Source organism: Sorex fumeus, unplaced genomic scaffold, assembly GCF_029834395.1.
Source record: "Sorex fumeus unplaced genomic scaffold, SorFum_2.1 ptg000003l, whole genome shotgun sequence".
In the NCBI taxonomy this organism is placed as follows: Eukaryota; Metazoa; Chordata; class Mammalia; order Eulipotyphla; family Soricidae; genus Sorex; species Sorex fumeus.
The window spans coordinates 35,311,993-35,332,068 of NW_026606060.1; the positions used below are offsets into that span (position 1 = coordinate 35,311,993).

Genomic DNA, 20,076 nt, shown 5'->3' on the forward strand with positions numbered 1-20,076 from the left:
TCTCTATGAAGATATTTAACCTAAGACCTCAGCAACTACACACCCTCACAAATGTCCATTGTAGTGATTTTCATGGCTTTTCTTTCTACATAAGAACAAACCATGGTCCCTGCAAAACCTGAAAGATGATCTTTTAAGCCAAAAGTGTGACATATCTGGATTCTTCCTATTCCCCCACATGTAGTTTGTCAAGCCCTCATATTTCTACCAGCAAAATCAGCCTTGAAACACTCATCCTTGCCCTGTCTCTGATATTCTTATAACTTGTGTCAAGATCCTGCCTGGAAGATGGCAAGAACTTGCAAAAATAGCTGTCTTTGTTCTCACACTCACAGCTCCCATCAGTGTGGGTCTGAGTATAAGACATCACCGCCCGCTTCATAAGTGATGCCCTGCTATGATGTGTACAATAAAAATCAAAACTCCTGACCCAGGTGCACAGCACCATTGGTAACAGACTTGCTTGTCTTTAAGCTTCTACCTCTCTCCCCAGCACACTCTAACCACGTCAGCCCCCATTCTGCTCCTGAAACATCCCAGATATCCCTGCTAAGCCTTCTGTATTTGCTCCAGAAAAAAAAACAATCTCCTCTCTCTCTCTCTCTCTCTCTCTCTCTCTCTCTCTCTCTCTCTCTGCATTATGCAAGTCCTTTCATTTCCACTTTCAGAAAATAGCCTGGTGCTTAGTAACACAAGTAGTTTATTCTTATATCACCTGACCCTTCCAACTATAATGTAAATGGTGTGAGCATAAATAAGCATTACATTCTCCTTCATTTTCATTTGGGCTATGGACTGCTCCTCACTTCTAGGAATGTACTCTATTCCATTTGTGGTTTTCCTGCATTTCTAAATGTTACTAAAGCACCACAGGGGTGGGGAAATGGTCCTACAATCAAATTCTCATTTACACAGTAGAGGCAGCAATACCCAAATCAGCTGAATGGTGAACAAGCTGAGATATACAAACTGAGCCCTGGGTGAGTTCTGGATCATGTATATTCATTCGGTCTTCAGCAGATGGTGTCCAGATTCTCACAAAGGAATTGCATCATCACCCACCAGTCTGGCTCTTTATCCTTGTCTCCTTGTGCTTGAAATTGAGCATCATAAGGCAGGTACTTTCAGTCAGTTACTATTTTGTTCAGACTTGGTACAGCACCGCTGAGCACAGAGAAACCTCTCATAAATAGGTTTTAGCAAAGAAATGAAGAATAAGCTGAAGATGTTTGCCTACTAGTTGGCTATAAAGTATTTTCTTACTCCTCTTGGATTCAATAACTGCTAAATTAGGATGATGTTAATCAAATGTGATGAATGTAAAATAAGACATTGGCTAAATGCTTATGAACTTGATTTTATTTTTTTTATTTTCTCAGAACTTTTCATTACTTCTGTAACTCCATGAAAACAGAGAAGTGAGGTATAAGCCGGGGATAGACTGTAAACCTCATGAAGAACAGGAACAAGGTAACAGTTCATCTCACTCTTGTATCACTAGCTTCTAAGCTCGGTGTCTTGGTTGTAGTAAATGCTAAATAATTTCAATTGAACCATCACTAAAAATGTTTCTCTGAGCAGATGTGGCTAAAGTGTTATTACTGCCAAAGATCATACCTGACCAGAAAATATCCCTCGAACTCCTTTCCTAAAGGAACTAGCCATTGTTCTTTAGTGACCCCACATGGGACTAGTAAGACAAAAAAACAAACATTAAACAAAACAAAGACTAATCTGGAAGGCAGACACTTTCCTATAAAAAGTTCAGTGAAAGTTTCTGTACAGTCCTCAATTTTGAGCACTTTAGGATTCAGTGAAATGTGCAGTGAAAAATGTCTCCCTTTCTTTCCAATGAATTGCCATCCACCAAAACATCTAAAGTAGCCTTTGATTTGAAATTTAGTTCTGGTGGTTCTACATGGGGAAACACCAGCAGGAATATGACTTCACTTGGGAACAGACACATTCAGAAGTGATGACTTAGGTTAAACATTTAAATGCTAATCTTATCTCTTCAACAAACATTGGCTGACACTTCCTGTCATCCTAACTAAAGCAGTCACCAAACAAGTAAAAAGAAAAAGCTGTTCCTGAAACTGAATTCTTACATCGCAAAGACTCATTCTCAGTTTGCCTAAAGAATATTGGTTACCTTGACTTCAAACACCTCTGCAAGATACAAGTTGCATGCCAAGCAAACTCATTAGTGGAATCCAACCACACACACACACACACACACACACACACACATACACACACTTTATTATTGCTCTTTCATGCTAAGAGGCAGGAATAAGTTGTAAATCCTTTCATTCCAATTTTTCACAGGATAGCCATAAAGTAAAAATTAATATTCAATAAAATACCATTCTATAATTTCAGTAGAGAACAGCTTTGTAAAACAAGTTCCACAATGGGTCAGGGTATAAATGCTGGGATCATTCTTTTTGACACTATTTTAACAAAGTTGTGAAGGTTCAGGGATATGGTTCAGAGGTACAACAGTTGCCTTGCCAGGCCCTGGGTTCCATTCTCAGCACCATATAGTCCCCTAAGCACTGCTGGGACCTATCATGAGCACATAGTTGGGAACAGTTCCTGAACACAGACAGGTGTGCACTCCAAACCAAAAATAAACTAAAAGTTTCTGAGTTAGCAATCTTCAAAGCAAATGTAAACGATGTGTGTTCCGACATTTGTCTTCACTTGAAAATTGGGAAGATGACCAAGTAAGCTTCCAAGTTAAGCTTTTTCATTTAAGTACAGAACATTTAGAAAATATAAAACATTTATTTTATCCTTCTGGTCGCTAACTAATGCTAGAGATCAAAGGAAGGGCCAGGAAAGAGGGAGAAAGGGCAACCATCTCAACATAATCCTTTGAGCTTCTTTCCCAACTAGCTGTTCTGCTGAGGAAGCAAAGGAGGATGGAGGAAATCATTAACGGTGAGATGGCTTGAATGACAAAGAGATTCTCTGCTTATATCAGCGAGAATAGAAATCTACTTCCTCAGGAAATGCAAAGTGCAGTCAATCACCTAAGTGAAATTTGGAAATATGCTTTAGCTGCTGTAAGATTTAAGTGCCAAATTCTGCACAAACTGTTTTGCACAACTTTCTCATTGTTCAACATTTTATATGCTATCTTGCCTCCCCACGAATGGTACTTTTTGGGATTTTTGTTTGTGAACTGAGGCAGGAGTTTGAGCTTTATGGCAGAATGATTATTGAAAACTTGAAAGTTTTTTCATATTAATTAATTATAACTAGCTTTCACCCCACTGTATTATACAGGAACACTTCACGTTTGTATAGCAGGGAAAACCTGTATTTCTTCTTTGCATCACTTTCTAAGGAGAGATTATACATATCGGTATCTGAAACTAAACAACACCCTGCCTCTCCTTGTCTTGTGCACTAAATATTAACCAACACAATCTGCAAAACGAAAATATGAAAAGAAGAAGCATCTTGAATGTGGGTGACCTGGGGAGGAAGAATTCATTTATTGTAACAGTCTTATTTATTTTATGTATAAAGATAAACACCTTCTCTAGGGAAAACAAACAAATGTAAAACGATGATAGCAGTACTTAGACTATGGAGTAATAAATAAAGTAAATAAAGACTACAGAGCTAACAAAATCAGGTTCAAGGCTGACCAACGGTTGTTCAACCTCTCATAAGTGCAAATTTCTCTTCTGAAAAATGGAAGAATAAGATTCCCATCCTGGGAGACAATGCAATATACTTAATTCTGGACTTGGCACAAAGAATGTGCATCAAAACCCACTTTTCATCATCATCAACAGTACAATGTCTAAAAGCCTTTCTGGCTCTTAAACCCACTATACATTTTGAATTAACAAGTACCAACTGGCACTTACTATTCAACCTATTAGATCATTTTTTTAAAGATGGCATGCAACTTGTCCTACTCTTTTTCTTTCTTTCTTTCTTTTATTTTTTTTTGAATCCAGTACCCACTGTATTCCATGACCCCAGGAGGCCCAATTTCAAGTTTTCCCCCCAAAGAGCATTATGATTGAGCAATATCTATATGTTTGGGCAAGCCCTTGTGTGTGTGTGTGTGTGTGTGTGTGTGTGTGTTGTGTGTGTGTGTGTTGCATGCCTCATGAAGGATCAAACTCAAGATCTCACACACGTGTGGGACACAGTCCATTGATTAGTCATAATTCTGGCCCTCTATGTCTTTAAAGACATCAATATATCATGTTCCAGTTCTCCTTAGCTTCCACATCACGTTTCTGGCACGTTTCCAGGTATCAATAGAGGTCAACAGGTATAAAATCAATAAAGATCCATATCCAGGCATATCCATGTTTCAAGTAATAATAGGCAGATATTTCCCTTCAGTTGGCATGACTCATTTGCTCATAATTTGATTCAAAATAATCTTTACCAATATTTTGGAATTGGCACTTGCTGGAGATACCAACATGAAGCAATTGAGCCTGACAAATAAATAACTAAAGAAATAATTTAAATGTTATTTCTTGTTTCAAATTGTTCGTGTGTATGTGTGTTTAATACTACAGAAGTACAGAGTAAGATTAATAACATATGATGGAAGCAGAGGCAAGGAAGAAGGGCAGAGAGCTGTCTGGGAGGGTTTCTGAGAGTAGTGAGGAAGGTGGCAAAGGAGAAGAGGCTGGCAGTCTTCTGGGAGTGCTCGGTGGTGGTGGATATAAAACTGCAGGCTGTAGTCTTGGCACTTACCACCCAGGAAGTGGCAGAAAAGATAAGTAACCAAATTACAAATTACGGAGAACTTGTATAGTGTGACGCGGATTTGGACTTTAACCTGCAAGTAATGCAAAGTCAATAGAGGATTGTTGCTGAATTCCCTGAACCTTCTGGGGTTATGTTTTTGTTTTGGGGTGTGTGTGTGTGTGTGTGTGTGTGTGTGCGGTAGTGGAGGTTATGATTGAGGTTTGGGGTGCACTATTTGCACAGTGTTGTGGTGCTCCTCAGGAATCACCCTTTTCGTTGTGACACCAGAGATTGCACACTTAGTGGTGGTACAGGGCAGCACAAAAAATAGTGTTGCCAGGATCACACTTAGCATACGTGGGTCAACGCCGGGGTTCAAATTTCCAGCTTCATGCTTGCAGGACTGATGATTGGTCATGAGTTATCTCATAGTCATTGGGATAGGATTTTAAGCGGCGTACATACATCATCAGACTTCTATTAGTAAATATAGATTGTATACATTAGCAGTAAAATGGATATTGTATACATTAACACTTTGAAAAGCTTTTTTCAAAAAAATATTGGGGGCCATCCTAGCAATGCTCAGGACTTACTTCTGACTCTATGCTCACGAATCACTCCTGGCAGGGCTTGGGGAGAACATATGGGTTGCTTAAGATTGAAACAGTGTTCGCCACGTGAAAGGCAAATGCCCTACCCACTGTACTATCACTCCGGCCCCAAAAAACACTTTATAAAAGAGTAACATCATCTACCACTGGTTCTGTTGAATAGTGAGATGGACATCCAAGCAGATAGAGGTAACTGAATTAAGCACTGGTCTCCTTTTCAAAGGTCTTATTTTGACTTTCTTGTATCACATTTCATATAGGACATATATGTCCAAAGAAAGATATGAAACTTATCTCCATTTGCATCAGTTCTTTAAAACAACGTAATATAATAAACACATTTTGATTTTGCCATTTCCTTCATCCTGGCACCTTAAAAATAGACTCAAACATTTTTTTTTCTTTTTCAACATTTAGAAGAGCGCTCCTTCCTTGAGGCTCAGTTCAAATTTGATATTTAAGCCTACTCTAAACTGAACGAAAAATTTCTTCCTCTGGGTTGATAATAAATAGTGAAATAATGATGGGCAGATTCGATCAAGAAACCTTTAGAAAGAGGCTTTAGACATTGGAATATACAGTATTAGCAAGCAGGAGATGTTTTCTGCCTTTTACAAATGCTTTGATTAAGTCAACACTCTATCAAGAAGAGCATAACAGTTCAATGTTTTGTGGGGAAAATGGAATGATAATTTACCTGAAGTAATGAAGAGATAAAAAGGAACTTGGCATCTGCTTTGATTGGTACAAAATTTAATCGCAGATTAACCAAGACAGCCACATTCCTAACTCTAAATCCAGTCAGCCACAAGCAAATAAAATTAGATTTCAGAGAGAAAACATTTCCAAACTGTTGCTCCTACACTCTCGCTCAAGTAAACACCTGCCCAAAAGCATTGATTGCAAAATGCATTTTACTTGAAAGCCACTAGCATTTATCTAGGATTTCCTAGTTGACTCAGTATTAGCCCATCTGAAGAATGAGTTCACTTAATCCTTACAACCAACTTAAGACATATTATTACAACCACATTTTACAAATGGGAAAAGAAGAATGTTCGGAGAATTAGGTGACCACGGCCCACCAGGAAGAGATGACTCCAGTTATATAAACTTCCAGAGTTCTTATGATCTACTGTGCATAAAGCAGATGGGTGCTCATTCCAGAAGAAAATAATGAAAATAATGATACATGAACTTTTGATTCAGAAACACTGAATTTTGTGTCAGTCAGTGCTTCAAGTGCTAACAGGACCCTATGCCTGTAAATAGATGGCCTGGCCTGTAAAGCACTGCTCCATTCATGTGTATGAAGTAGACTTTCACAGGGTGTGAAGTAGCCAGACATGTGTCAGCAGCCTTAGTTACAAAGGTGAATGCTTCCTGCCCCCATAGAGCGCTTTGCTAACCTCAATTCACCGAGTATACACCACACCTCCAATAAAAGTCACTATGCTTTCAATAACAGATTGTAAATGATTACAGAAATCCCCTAAAAGAAGCCAACAGATAAGAAATAAACTATCTGAAGCATATCGATTTTTTTCAGCAACCATAAGCCAATTCCTAAGAATCAGAGACTCTTAACTGAACATCAGCTTTGGATAAACCAATGTCTGTGTACTGTCTCTTTTAATCCATGTGTTATTCCAACTATGCACTATTATATTATGTCCTATTAACATTCTAACTATTAACATTCTAGGTTCTATAAACATATTAGCATGTTTACATGAGGACATCAAGGGCTACAAAATGAAAGTTATAGCATGCTAAGATGAATAATAGAGCTAAGATCTAACCCTCCTAACGAATGAGTTCCTGCTCCTTTGAGTGTGAGTCCAACAGTCAAAAGACACTCCTTGGAGTATATATGAGGCCAAAAAGTCCACAACTGTGTACTTTGAATAAACTTTATGATGTTTACCAGTATGGTATGAAAATGTGTGAAGTGAAAATCTTCTTTCTGATGGTATAATTCTGGGACTGACTTTCACAAAGGAAGTACGCGACATATTATTATTGCTCGTTTAAAAAGCAAACGAATAGGAAAAAAAGAGAAATCAAAGCATTTTACAGAAACGGAAAATCAAGGTCAGAAAACTATTAGCAAAGTTAAAGTACTTGCCCAAGAGCTCTTGACAGGCTAGTGTCAGAAACCAGAAGGAACACCTCATGGCTTCGGACCCACAAACTTGGCCCTTTCCAATTTCTCTTGAGCAGGCCTGTATTTCAATGGATGCTGAAAATGACTTCTCCCAGATAGGGAAAAAGTAGGAAATGATTCAACAATTCTTGGGAAAGATGCATGTACTGGTCCTTCAATTCTAGGTATAACACCCCAGTCAGGGGTGAAAGGTCAAAGGCAGTTGGTTCATAAACCAGCTTCATCCCTATGCGTTCCATGACCTAGGGCACAAGAACGAAAGAAATAACACTGGGAATGGGAGAGAGGTAAGAGAGAGACAGAGACAGAGACAGAGACAGAGACAGAGAGGAGCGAGAGTATTCTGAGAAAAGATGCTTGTTCTAAAGGGAATGTCCTGCCACAGAGGCAGGGTGGGATGGGGGCTGGGGACTGGGAGGGATACTGGAATCATTGGTGGTGGAGAATGGGCACTGGTGGAGGGATGGGTACTTGATCATTGTATAACTGAAACCCAAGCACAAAAATTTTCAAGTCTACAACTGTACCTCATGGTGTTTCACTAATAAAAATTAAAAAATAAATAAATAAAAGAACAGAGAATTTCACCAAAAAAAAAAAAAAGATGCTTGTTCTGCATGTGACCAACCTAGGTTCAATTCCTATATCACATATGGTGCTGTGTGCACTGCCAGGAGCGGTCCCTTAGCACAGAACCAGAAGTAACCCATGAGTACACATGGGTATGGTCCAACCTCCCAACCCCCTACAGAAGTAACTTTATTCTCTGTAAACTATCTTGTAAATATATGCATTATCAAAATTGTCCAATTTCTCAACTTTTGTAGGGAATGCAAAGAAATGAAAACTGCATTATTTAAATTGCTTCCACTTCTGGCAGGGGAGGCTCTGCACTAAAGTCACATCAAAAAATGACTCATCACCAATGATAAGCAGGATGGTCATAATGGATTCCAGGCGCTGAACTAAGGGATTTTTTTTTTGGTTATTATTTCATTTTACCTTCACAATTTCATATAATCTTCATTACCTTTAGATATGCAATGGCTTCTCTGTCGGGCAGATGGGGAAATTGAGGCTCAAAGCATGACATGCTTAGTCCAGCAAAGTATGCTTCCAACCTGAAGCCTGCCAGATGGTAGATTTCCATCTGTCTTCACCTGCATTCAGATGACATTGGGGCTGTACAGCTGACACTTTTATTTCCACCAAACAACTGCTGAGTAAAGTGGACAGTAAACTACAGAAAAGGGGGTACTGACCATCACCTGTTTCAAAGATCCTAACATTCATGCCAAAAATGAAGTTTTACTATTAATGTGGACAGATTGATAAGAAATTACAAAAAAGGTCACTATTTAAAAGCCAGTGGTTTTAAAATCCTGCCATAAGAATGCAGACATCGTGATAAAATCCTGTATTACTATGCTCCACACTCATTAAAACGGTCTTCAAAAACAATGTGTAAGTAGGGTCAGAGTGAACTGATCAAAGCAATCTCTGAAGCATCTGTTTTTCCAAGAAGTTGTTTGGAAATGCACTTTTAAAATATTTTCAGTTCGCCCTTGGCTGACAAGAGAACTCTTTTATTTGAAAGGCGTCAAGGTTTTGGCAGTTATTTGTAATTCCCTGGAGTAATGTGGCATTTTTACAGTCCAGGAGGGGTCTTCCAAATAGCAATCAGAGGAGAGAAGCCTGGTGTTCTCCTGTGACACATGAGGGCTAAGGAGACAAAGGCAGGAGAGGCGGGTGATGAACCCCAGCCTTGGGGAGTGTAGGTGCCAAGTGATGACCATATCCTCTCCATCATGAGCGCAGAAGCAACCCATCGCTCATAGCAGAAACTCAGCTTTATCTAAGTTCAGTCTTCATCCTCTCCACATGCAAAAAATGTGTTATGAATTGCACAAAATATAGGCACATGTATATATTATCTCTCTAGATATGGGCACATTTCATTGTGCTGGCAAGGGCAGTTCAGCTTTAGAATTCAAAGGACTAGGCTTCAGGGGACAAAGCAAAGGTGCAGCGGGAATAGTACTTGTCCAGCACATGGCTGATCTGGGTTTGATCCTCTGCACCACATAGGGTACCCCAAGCTCCGCAAGGAGTGACCCCTGAGTGCAGAGCCAGAGTAAATCCTGAGCACCTCTGGGTATGGCCCCCAAACAAAAACAAACAAAAATGAACTAGGCTTTAAGTGCAAGCTTCTCCACTTGCATTTAAAAAAAAAAATTTTGTGGGCATTTTTTCTTAATACGTGGATACTACTTTCATTATTTGTAAGTATGTATATTCAATATACATTAATATCTGCTTCATACCATAATTCATACCATACATCATACCAAAATATAGAAGTATATCTCTCTTGATCCTAACACTTCATTCTAATACATATGTACAGAGATATAACAGTATGTTTGAGACACAGTGTCCCACCGTTTGTAAGCCATCAGCAGATATTAACTTATTAATTAGTTTTACTGTTTTCTTATTCAATAAATTGCACTCTTTTCTTAAGCAGTTTGCATTTGGGACAATTTCATACAACAGTCTGCTTTCAGAGAAAAGGTAAAGGAGATAAAATTGAGGGACTTTTTTTATTTCTAAGCATGTTTGTGAGTATTAAAAATGGTAGGTGGTGTATAAATAAGGGAGGTAAGGCACTAATCTTGAGGACTATTTTGCTCCATTTATTCACACAAGCCCTATCAATTAGAAATTACCAAAAATGAATCTATTTATTACAGCATGTGGACTTACTGCAATGTTCTTTGATTTGCTGTTCTAGCAGGACAGAAATGATTAATTACAAAGTCTAAGCCCAATGTCATTCTCCAGTCTTTCTCACTTAATCATCACATCCACACTACTGCCAGGAATTTATTTCTGCCTCAGTTTGAAGATCGGGAGAGTAAGTATCAGAATGGCAGAGATCTACTACTACATTTGATCTGCAACTTAATCCACTGTTTTTATTTTTTCACTATTGGGTAGTATTGGAAAATTAACACTTTGAATAGCAAATGTAGTAAATTCTCAGTCATCCAGTACACATTTTTGTATGCAATGCTCTGTACTGTTGTTAAAATATTGCCTTTCGTTAACCTGCTAAAAAAATAACACATAGGCCCCGAGTTCCATCCCTGGCAACCAAAATAAAACAAGCAAAAGAGCAAAAAATGTACCAGCACCAAACAGCCTGAATCAGACATTCATTTATTCCAAACATTCAATATGCATTTTTGACATGGATGAGCCGTTCTGCTAGGCAACTGAAATTATGAAATCCTTATCCAAATGATATTCCCAGCAGCTGTTTTTAATACCCAAATCACATTTGTTTGTGAGTCAATCTTCCTGTAAACAGAATGTGTAGCTTTGAGGTTCTAAACAAGCTACAATACTGCACTGTGTGTGCTAGCCAAGTCTCTCTGGGTGTTCGTCCTGGCAATAAACACTGAAGTTGGCAAGAAATAGACTTTCTCTTCATTCCTCATCTGTGAAATGGGATCTAAAATATAGTATCAGCCCCATTTTTTAGAAGAAAGTTTCTATAAATTAATCTGAAAACTTTTATCAAATGCCATTTTGGAATGATTTATTATCAGAGTGATTGGTTTTTATAAAACAATGTCTGAAGCTATTTAAAACGAACACATATATTTAGGTGTTAAGCATTTGACACATACTATATTAAACTTCTTTTCCTCCAAACTAATTATTTCTGCTCTGTTCTCCCTGTCGAAGTGAAAGCAGGGTGAACAGTTCAATTAGTTTTGGGTTGAATCTATTGAAATAATTAATCAAGACCATTTTAAAAATTCAGGTTTTAACTAGGAAAAGTGTGCACTTTCCAAGTTTTGTTAAAATGGATGATGGATTTACTACAACCTACCATCCATAAAAGTTTAAAAACACTCATGGACAGGGAAATTTTTTTGAACATCACAATTGTTGCAAAAACAAAAGAATATGTAAACCATATTTTTGTAGTTCTGGGCTTTTCTACATTGAATTGTATCCCAACATTAAGTTTGTGTCTTAAGATCTCCTTTTAATTTTTCTAGAATTTCTTCTAACTTCTTTACGATCCTGGCATTTCAACCCTCATTTCACACTGCCTAGAGGCCAACATCACCAGTCACACCTCTGCACTATGAAAATTTATCTAACAAGCAGCAGAATGGCATGTGAAGTCAGTTTTCCTCCCAAAAAAACATATCAGAGATCTCTGGATAAGGCTGGCTGAATAGGGCAGCTTTCTAAACTCCCCAGGGACTTAACTGCAACAATCAGAATTTGTCATCAAAAATAGAAATCCCTGTGTTGATATTCCAAGTACATTAAATTGCACATTTACACAAAACCAGAAACAGTATGTGACTGATGAGGTTTCTTCTGCAATCGCTGAATTTTCTAGATGGCACTAGACCCATTATATATGAAAATCTTGGCTTTCCCAATCTCCTTCCCATCTCACATTCTGCAGACTATAACATGTCAACACCCACTCATATAGAAAAATAAAACCTTGGAGAGAAGCTAAGGTCTTTGTCACACAGCCTTCCTCTGATCAGCTGGCCCTATTCTCAAAATCATCAAGGTTTCCCTCTGAGAATGGAGCAGTGATACTGACAATAACATTTTTCTTCTCTAAGTGCAGGCAGAGTCCAGCAATCATGCCACTAAAACAGAGAATCTCGTTCCACGGAGCAGGAACTAAGCATTTTACTTTCAGGTGCAGCTCTTCCCTAGGGGCTTTCCATGCTGATTAAAATGTGACCCTGGGGATGGGGGATAAGACTGGCAGTTAGGGTGCTTCTTTTGTGTTCCCAGTGCACAGATAACTGCGAAAGAAAGAAAGAAAGAAAGAAAGAAAGAAAGAAAGAAAGAAAGAAAGGAAGGAAGGAAGGAAGGAAGGAAGGAAGAAAGAAAGAAAGAAAGAAAGAAAGAAAGAAAGAAAGAAAGAAAGAAAGAAAGAAAGAAAGAAAGGAGGGACGGAGGGAAGGAAGGAAGGAAGGAAGGAAGGAAGGAAGGAAGGAAGGAAGGAAGGAAGGAAGGAAGGAAGGAAGGAAGGAAGAAAGAAAGATGTCAGTTGCCTTGCGGAGATTGCCTGAGCTCTCTATGGTGGCCTCACAAAAGGGCACAAAAAGAGCCAGCGCAAACCCCTCTTTGGAGCTCACTTGATAAAGCAAGTCTCTGCCTCCTTTACCTTTGCCGAGGAGGTACCTTCTGCTGCCTATTGGGATCCCACTGCATTGAATGTTCTATATATTTGGGGCCCCTCTATGCCCTCCCCAACCACTGCCTTGTGAAAACACTGCTGGGTTTTTCAGAAGAGGGCCAGTAGCTGGCCAATATGGGGGGAAGTACAGGTTTCTGACTTCTAAGGAAAACCTGCTTCTTGCAACAAGACTTTTCCAGTGCTCAGGTGCTGGTCCAGAGGATGATCTGTACATAGAGCTGATATGCACAAGGTCAGGGTGAGGAGAGGTGCCTGCAAGACCCATTCACAGAGCTGTCTTCCCCCAAGGCATAAGGGCACCACTCCCTCCTTTTCCACCCAATCTCCAGGGCGAGGCCCCTCCTCTACACTATCTCTGCAGGATTATATCTTGGGTGAGAGTCTAGATACTATTAAGACTCAGTGACTTGCCCAAGGTCAAACACCTGGACCTGAGCCCAGTATAGGTCCCTTTATCTACTTCTTCCTTTTAATGCTCTTTCTGCCACAAGATCAACATCTCTCATTTTCTACTCTAGCACATAAATACTGAAGACTCTGGGAGCAGGACAAAGAAACAAAGCAGCCAGGAAAAGGCTCATTCATTACCTTTTGCCAGCTCTTCCTAGACTATTTAAATTGGCCTTTTGAGTTCTCACCACTCTGAGACTTTTTTAAAACTTTTTTCTTTTTTCTTTTTTTTTTGTTTTTTGTTTACTTGTTTTTTGTTTGTTTTGTTCCTGGTTTTGGGGCTACATCCAATCCAGCAGTGTTCAGGGATTACTCTTGGTTCTGCACTCAGGGACCACCTGGTGGATTTGGGGTACCATACAGGGTGCCATGGATCGATGCTGGGTCACTCACGTGCAAGGTAAGTTCCTTATCCACTAAACTATCATTCAGGACTCCTCACTTTGAAATTTAAATATGGGAGGAGGAAAAGTAAGATTCTCCTCAATAATGGATGTGGATAAAATAGGAACATGTAAATATGCCATCGCTGGAGCGATAGCACAGCGGGTAGGGTGTTCGCCTTACAAGCGGCCAACATGGCCGACCCGAGTTCGACTCCTCCGCCCCTCTTGGAGAGCCCGGCAAGCTACCGAGAGTATTCAATATGCCAGACACAGTAACAACAAAGTCTCCAATGGAGACGTTACTGGGCCCGCTCGAGCAAATCGACGATCAACGGGAGGGCCTTTTGTTACAGAAAAATATCAAGAAATGAGTGAAATGGCTTAAAGTTAAACAGTTTACATTTAAGTCCCTATTCCCTCCCCTGGTGGGGCAGAGGGGTTCACAAAATTGATTATAGAGTGTATTCACATAACAGCAATGACAACCTAAACCTCAGATCCAAAGTTAGCTGAGTACTACCTAGTATGAATCTCTGTTTTAGCAGCATCTTAGAAACAAACTTGCAAACTGGAAACTTAGAAATCATCCCATCTTGCTTTTCCTCTTCTATAGTTGAGGAAACAGAAGTTCTGAGAGATTCAAATACCTTCCCAAAGTTACAGGACCGAGAGTCCCAGTTGAAAAAGGAACTCTACCCCTTAATCTCTTAGTCAATGTGGCAGCCTAGAAAAAGAGGCAAAAATTCAAGTTAAAACACAAAGAGAGATAAACAATAGTCTTCCTTTAGATGATATACATTATGATTTTTTAAAAACAGCCTGCCAGGCTAATTCTGGAAAGTCACCTGCTGCTTCTTTTTCTTTTTTTTTTTTTGGACATGAGGAAAGTAGAAATGAGATAATGACAATTCTCTCAAAGTCCCGAGCTATGTAAACAGTTTTTAGAATGCCATAATTAAGTGAAAAAGCAAAAGCATCTTGCAGCATCTATAAATCAGTGCCACTACTCTCAATGGTTTCTATGAGACCAGAGTCTATACAAAACAACCCTGAAAATAGCCGATATTACATAAAAGCAGCTTGCTGTTCCCTCAATTTGTTTTATAAATTGTTCTGACTACATAGGTGACTAACACCAAAAACACAGACTCTTGCAGCTGCTTGTGAATCATGTACTAGAAAACAAAGATAAAAGATTATTCTTTCAAGATTTATATCACTCTGCCTTAACCTAATTTACAAAAGAGAGAACATTAAGGTAATCGAGAAAAGAAAAAAAGAGTCTCCCAAACTTGCATAATGACAAAAAGAAAAGTCAGTGCATGTTGCCTGGTAGAGAAAATAAAGACACCCCATGGTAATGAATGTGTCACCTCACTCAGAAGCTCAAGTACAAGAACACCAGGGAGAGGAAACTGACCAAGAGTCTTTAGTCTAAAATCAAATGAACCTTGGGAATTCAAGAGAAAGCATGAGTGTGGGAATAGGAAAGTGACTCAGAAAGAGTAATCTTTCCATTTTCTATTTTCCGTTCCAATTGTCTCGTGCATGCTCCTTTAAAAAGAGAAATTTTAAAGAATTTCACATCACTCATGGTACAAATAGTTTTTGGTTTCAAACATTATGGGTTTAATATGGTATCATTAATCCATCAACAGTGGTCAACCTAAAATGAAAAATACTCAATCCAAGGATCCACTTTTATGAAAGCTCTGTCTCTGTGCTTTAAAAGGTTCTCATTTACCTGGGATAGTATTTTCCTGGTTTATGAAAGTTACTAAGGAATTATCAGGAGCAATAAATTCAGATGGTAATGACTTAGTAAGCCACTATCAGGATACAGACATCATAAAATCTCATTTAGTCTTTACACCCACTGTGTGAAGAAAAATCTTTTGAACTGTTTTATAATCATCACTCAGGTTACAAAATAGAAATCCTAATTAGCATAAGGTCTAAAGTCCTGTCTTGCTAGGTTAAAGCATTTAAAATCTGAAAGCACAAAAGCTAGAATCTAGATTCTTCCTACAGTACTGCAGATGATCCCCAGAGATGGACAAGGAAGGACATGACCCCTGTGGAGTCCAAGGGACCAAGAAGAATCCTCCAATACTCCAAGATAAGTGCCTGCCATAGAGTCAGGTAGGGGATGGGGGGTTGGGGAGGGAACTTGGGGACACTGGTATTGGGAAATGTACACCAGTGGAGGGATGGGTGTTGGAATACTATATATGACTGAAATCTAATCATGAACAGCTTTGTAATGGTCTATCTCGCAGTAATTCAATAAAAAAGCTAAAAATCCTCCAAAATTCAAGACTAATAATTTGAGCTGATTTTTAAAATATAGGTATATTTTATATAGTATTTATGGTAATGAAAGGTTTTCATCACCTATCATTAAAGAACAAATGTGACTCACCAGTTGCTATCTTCAAATCAGTATTTAGACATAAATAAAATTTAGCAATTTTAATTGGTTTGGCTATGATCTTCAGGTTTCCATATGGTTTTCTTGTTTTATGTTAAATGTAATCGACTTAGCACTTGAGGTTTAAAATCTTGGCAGAACGTTTCAATTAAAAACTACAAAAATTGGAATTATTCAAAGCACACATTCCAAATTGAGTGATTTTTAAGGACAAGATTAAAAAATGCTCTTTTCAAAATGCTAATTTGCTTCTATAAAGTAAACTTGAATCGCCACCCAGATGACACACTTCATATGGTCAAAAAAGTATTTTCTTTCACAAGACTGGAACAATAATTTTGTTTGCTTCTTCTCTGAGGACGAATGTGTTTCTAAAATGGCCTTTTCTATGTTCTGTAAGATGAATCTTGCATCTTAGCATTTCTAAATCTGAAAACAGTCATGAAAAATCTCACAAATTGTCTCAAAACTAAAATGTAAAGACAACATGGAAAAACATGGCACCTAGCCCACTAAACTGATAATGATGTTCTGATGGCATTGCACAATATGGGTGCCCAATAGTTAATTAGCATACCAGTGTACCACAGGATTATGTAAAATATATATAAAAAAAATACATTGAAAGAGATGGTCTTTCTAAGCCAAAGGCACAGATCCCTTCAGAAACTGTGAAACCATACAGAATGAGTAAAATGCAATCTAAAAATGAATAATGCGAAACATTCATATCTGAAGCTGTGCTTAAATTTATTGGTATAATTGTTCTCCGTGAGAATTGCCCTTCTAGTTTTATTTTCCAAATACTGAAGCTCTTGCATGTGCTAAATAAATGGAACAACCATTTGTCAAAGTCCAAGTAGTTGTTGATGGAATTTTCACACTTATTTAATTTGACTGAAAGGCCAGCTTGCCTGGTATCCCTGAGTTTCTTGGAGAGCAGCACAATTCAAGTTGAAGCTTATTGTTATGGTTGTTACTGCTACTATTCAGTGCTCAGTGGATAGCCAGGATAAAGGGAGAGTCCATCACCATCTGCCTTGTAATGAAATCTGGTATTGATGCCATATTTATAAATGACGACTTAAACTGTTGAGTCGTAATAGATTTTCCTCCCAGACAAGGATAACATTCTATTCAACATAATTGATCTTACTGGTTAGTGTCTAACTTCCTTATTCCATGGACAAGCTGTCACACACACACAATTTCTTTGTAACTTTTGCCCTTAGAAACTTTAACAATATGGAAGAGGATGTAACCCCCCTCCCCCATTTCCACAGATTATTTAACTGATGTTGTACTATTTCCAGTGTCCCCTTTCTCAGCGGTAGGAATGTGAACTGTTAGAAGTATCCTTAAAGGAAACCTTGAAGGTCATTAGATCCCAGGCAATGAATGCCTTCATTCAACTAGGGCGCTGCCCTCTTTCCCTGCAAGCCCTTAAACATCAGGCAGTTCCCCCAAAGGGCCTGCACTTTAACTTGGTGGGAGCAGGTCACATTTCTAAAATACTTAGCGGTCTCAAATGTCTGTAGTCGGCACCATTGAGTCACTAACGCCTTCGACTCCATCGACCTCTTTCTAGTTTTCAATGGAATTATTCCATGTAATCCGATTTACACAGCCATTTTATCAAAGTGAGAAAGGAGATTACAGAGCTCACATTTGTTTTGCAAAGTAAAGGTGCAAGGATCATCAATCCTAGTGACTCTCAGTGACTTGATAGTACATCGCCCCCTTTGGAGTGTTGGACATTAACCTGAACTGTCTCCTGCTCTTGTTTAAATAGGAAGGTTTGGGCTCTTTTTCTCCACTAAAAGGTAGGGGTTTCTCCGCCCAGATCCCACTGCTCCCATTCAAGGAAGCAGATGCTCCTGTAAAACGGAATGCCTGCAGCAGCCTCTGCTTATTAATATTTCACACAGTGAAAGCTCTTCCAAAGCAAGTCATTCCATGAAAACTTTTCTACTGGTGCCAGAATCTTCAACATTTGCATGCCAACCGCACACAGGGGGAACCCAGGTGTGGGGTTCCATGCTCTGCTATAAACTAACCTGCTTGCAAAGAGAGATCTAAACTCGTTCCTTTGGGTTTCGGTGGCTGCGCTAGAAACTCCGCAAACCCTACTGCCAGCCAAGGTCCTTCTGCGACCCGACCCCCTTTCCCCATCCATGCAATGGACTCGATTATTCCTACTGCTTTCTGAATAGCTCCATTCCCCGGGTCTATGCCTCTATTTTAACACATCACAACGCACATGTCGTTTTATAAAGTCTTCCCTTGCACTGACTGGTTCCCTCTAAACTGACAATTGGTGCAGCCTCCCCCCACCCCCACCCCCACCCCGCGCGCCCTCCAACTTCCTCCGCACCCCCAGGCCACCGTTAGCATTCCTTATAGTCAGGAATCGCAATCTTCCCTGGGAACCTGGAGCGGGGAGGGAAAAGAAGTGGGGGGTTGAAAGGGCAGTTTTACTCAACCCGTCCTAGATGCACAGGGGAAAAAATTTTAGGGGGAGATGTAAGGCGAGGTAAGAAACGCGGGGCGAACTGCGTGGGGCATGGTAGCGAGACTCCTTTAAACCGAGGATCCAAATGCTAGCTTCAGGAGAGGGGGGGGATCTAATTGTACCCCTGGGCGGTGCTTTCCCCAATGTGGTTACGTATAATGCACAATTTAGGAGTGCTGGGAATTATCTCAATAACTATCATTAGAGGTGCCCATTTAAGAAAGGAAAAAAAAAAAAACAACTTTTCCCCTGCAGTAATGCAAAAAGGTGGATGCACAGTGCAGGAATCGTATCTCGAGCTCTGGAAGCTTCCCCGGAGCTGTAAAACCGGCCACCGGCGCGGGAAGCCAAGTTTCCCAGGCGGGCCGAGCAGGTTCTCCGCTCCGCCAAGCCGAGCGCGGCCTCTTCTAAGGCAGCTCGGGCTTGGCTGCGTTCCCGCCGCTGCACCGGAGCCCGCCGGTCCACCCGCGGGCTGCCCACGAGTGTCACAGCGGGAGCGAGCGGGGCGCGCGGGCTGCTTTGGGGGGTGGCTTCGCGGACCGGGCCCGGGACGCGTCTCGGGGACGCCGACGCGCCCGGCCGCCACGCAGTTCTCACAACTGTCCGCCCCGGGCCCCGATCGCGGCATCTCCCGGGAGCCGCTGACAGCGCCAAACTTGGCGGCGGCGCTTCCAAACTTGACACCGGCTCCCTCCCCTCCCTCCTCCCGCTCTAGTTTTCTCCTGCTCGGATCTGGCACGCCGCGCCCGGGGTCCACCCCCGCACCCCCTCCGGGCTCGTCGGACTGACGGGCACGGCCCCGCATGCCTGGGCAACCGGGGATCCGACACGCTCCGGTTTTCCCCCGGGCGCTGAGCGCGATGCTTTTTTTTTTCCCCCCATTTTTCTTGGAGAGCTCCAGGAAGCACCGTCCTACTCACTTGTGTCTTCTTCATAAGGAAAGGCAGCGCTGTGATCCAGCCCAGGCAGCGGTGAGGCGACTCCGTTTAGCTGCTCTGGAGCTCCAGCATATTGCACGAGCAGCGGCTGCGGATAGTCCACGCATTGGGTAGCCCGAGCGCAGCGCCCTGTCCCACGGCTGGTGCAGCCCGCGGCTCTCCCGGTCCCTGGCGCGAGGCGGCGAGTGAAGCCCGGGCCGGCGCGCCGCCAGCACTTTTATATAGCTCCCTCCCGCCGGCTCCGGACACGCCTCCTTCCCTTCCGGAGCCCCGGGGAAGCGAGACAGGGCCGGGGCGCCGGGGGGGAGACGCCGCGGGGCGGGGAGAGAGCCGATGAGGCCGGGGAAGTTGCGCCTATCCGGCCCCCCGCGTGCCCTGGCCGGGGATCCCCGGGTGCGCACCGGAGGGAGGCCCCAGCGGGCGCCGGGCAGCCCCGAGCCGAGCCCTGGGCACCACCTGCAGCCCGGCTCGCGCGGCGATCGCCTGTACCTGCTCTCCTCCCGGGCTCACCTGGCACCGGGAAGAAACCCCCGCGCGCCGGCCGGGGACCCCGCCGCTCCCTCCTTTAAAAGGCGGTGGTGCGCGAGGGGACT

The 20,076-nt window shown here is 41.3% G+C and overlaps 1 protein-coding gene across 3 annotated transcripts in view; it reads right to left on the reverse strand.

The window, feature by feature from the left end:
* Window positions 1–19,758, reverse strand: part of KITLG (KIT ligand) — a 167,482-nt gene extending 147,724 nt beyond the window's left edge. For 2 of the 3 annotated variants that reach the window (XR_008792650.1, XM_056116189.1), the window contains exon 1: window positions 19,466–19,757. Coding sequence is in view for 2 of the 3 variants with exons in the window: in XM_056116189.1 (XP_055972164.1) it covers window positions 19,466–19,480 (15 nt within the window). In the remaining variant the exon portion in view is untranslated. Of the gene's footprint in view, window positions 1–19,465 lie in introns of all 3 variants that reach the window. The other variant, XM_056116201.1, reaches the window with a different exon arrangement.
* Between the last annotated feature and the right edge of the window lie 318 nt (window positions 19,759–20,076).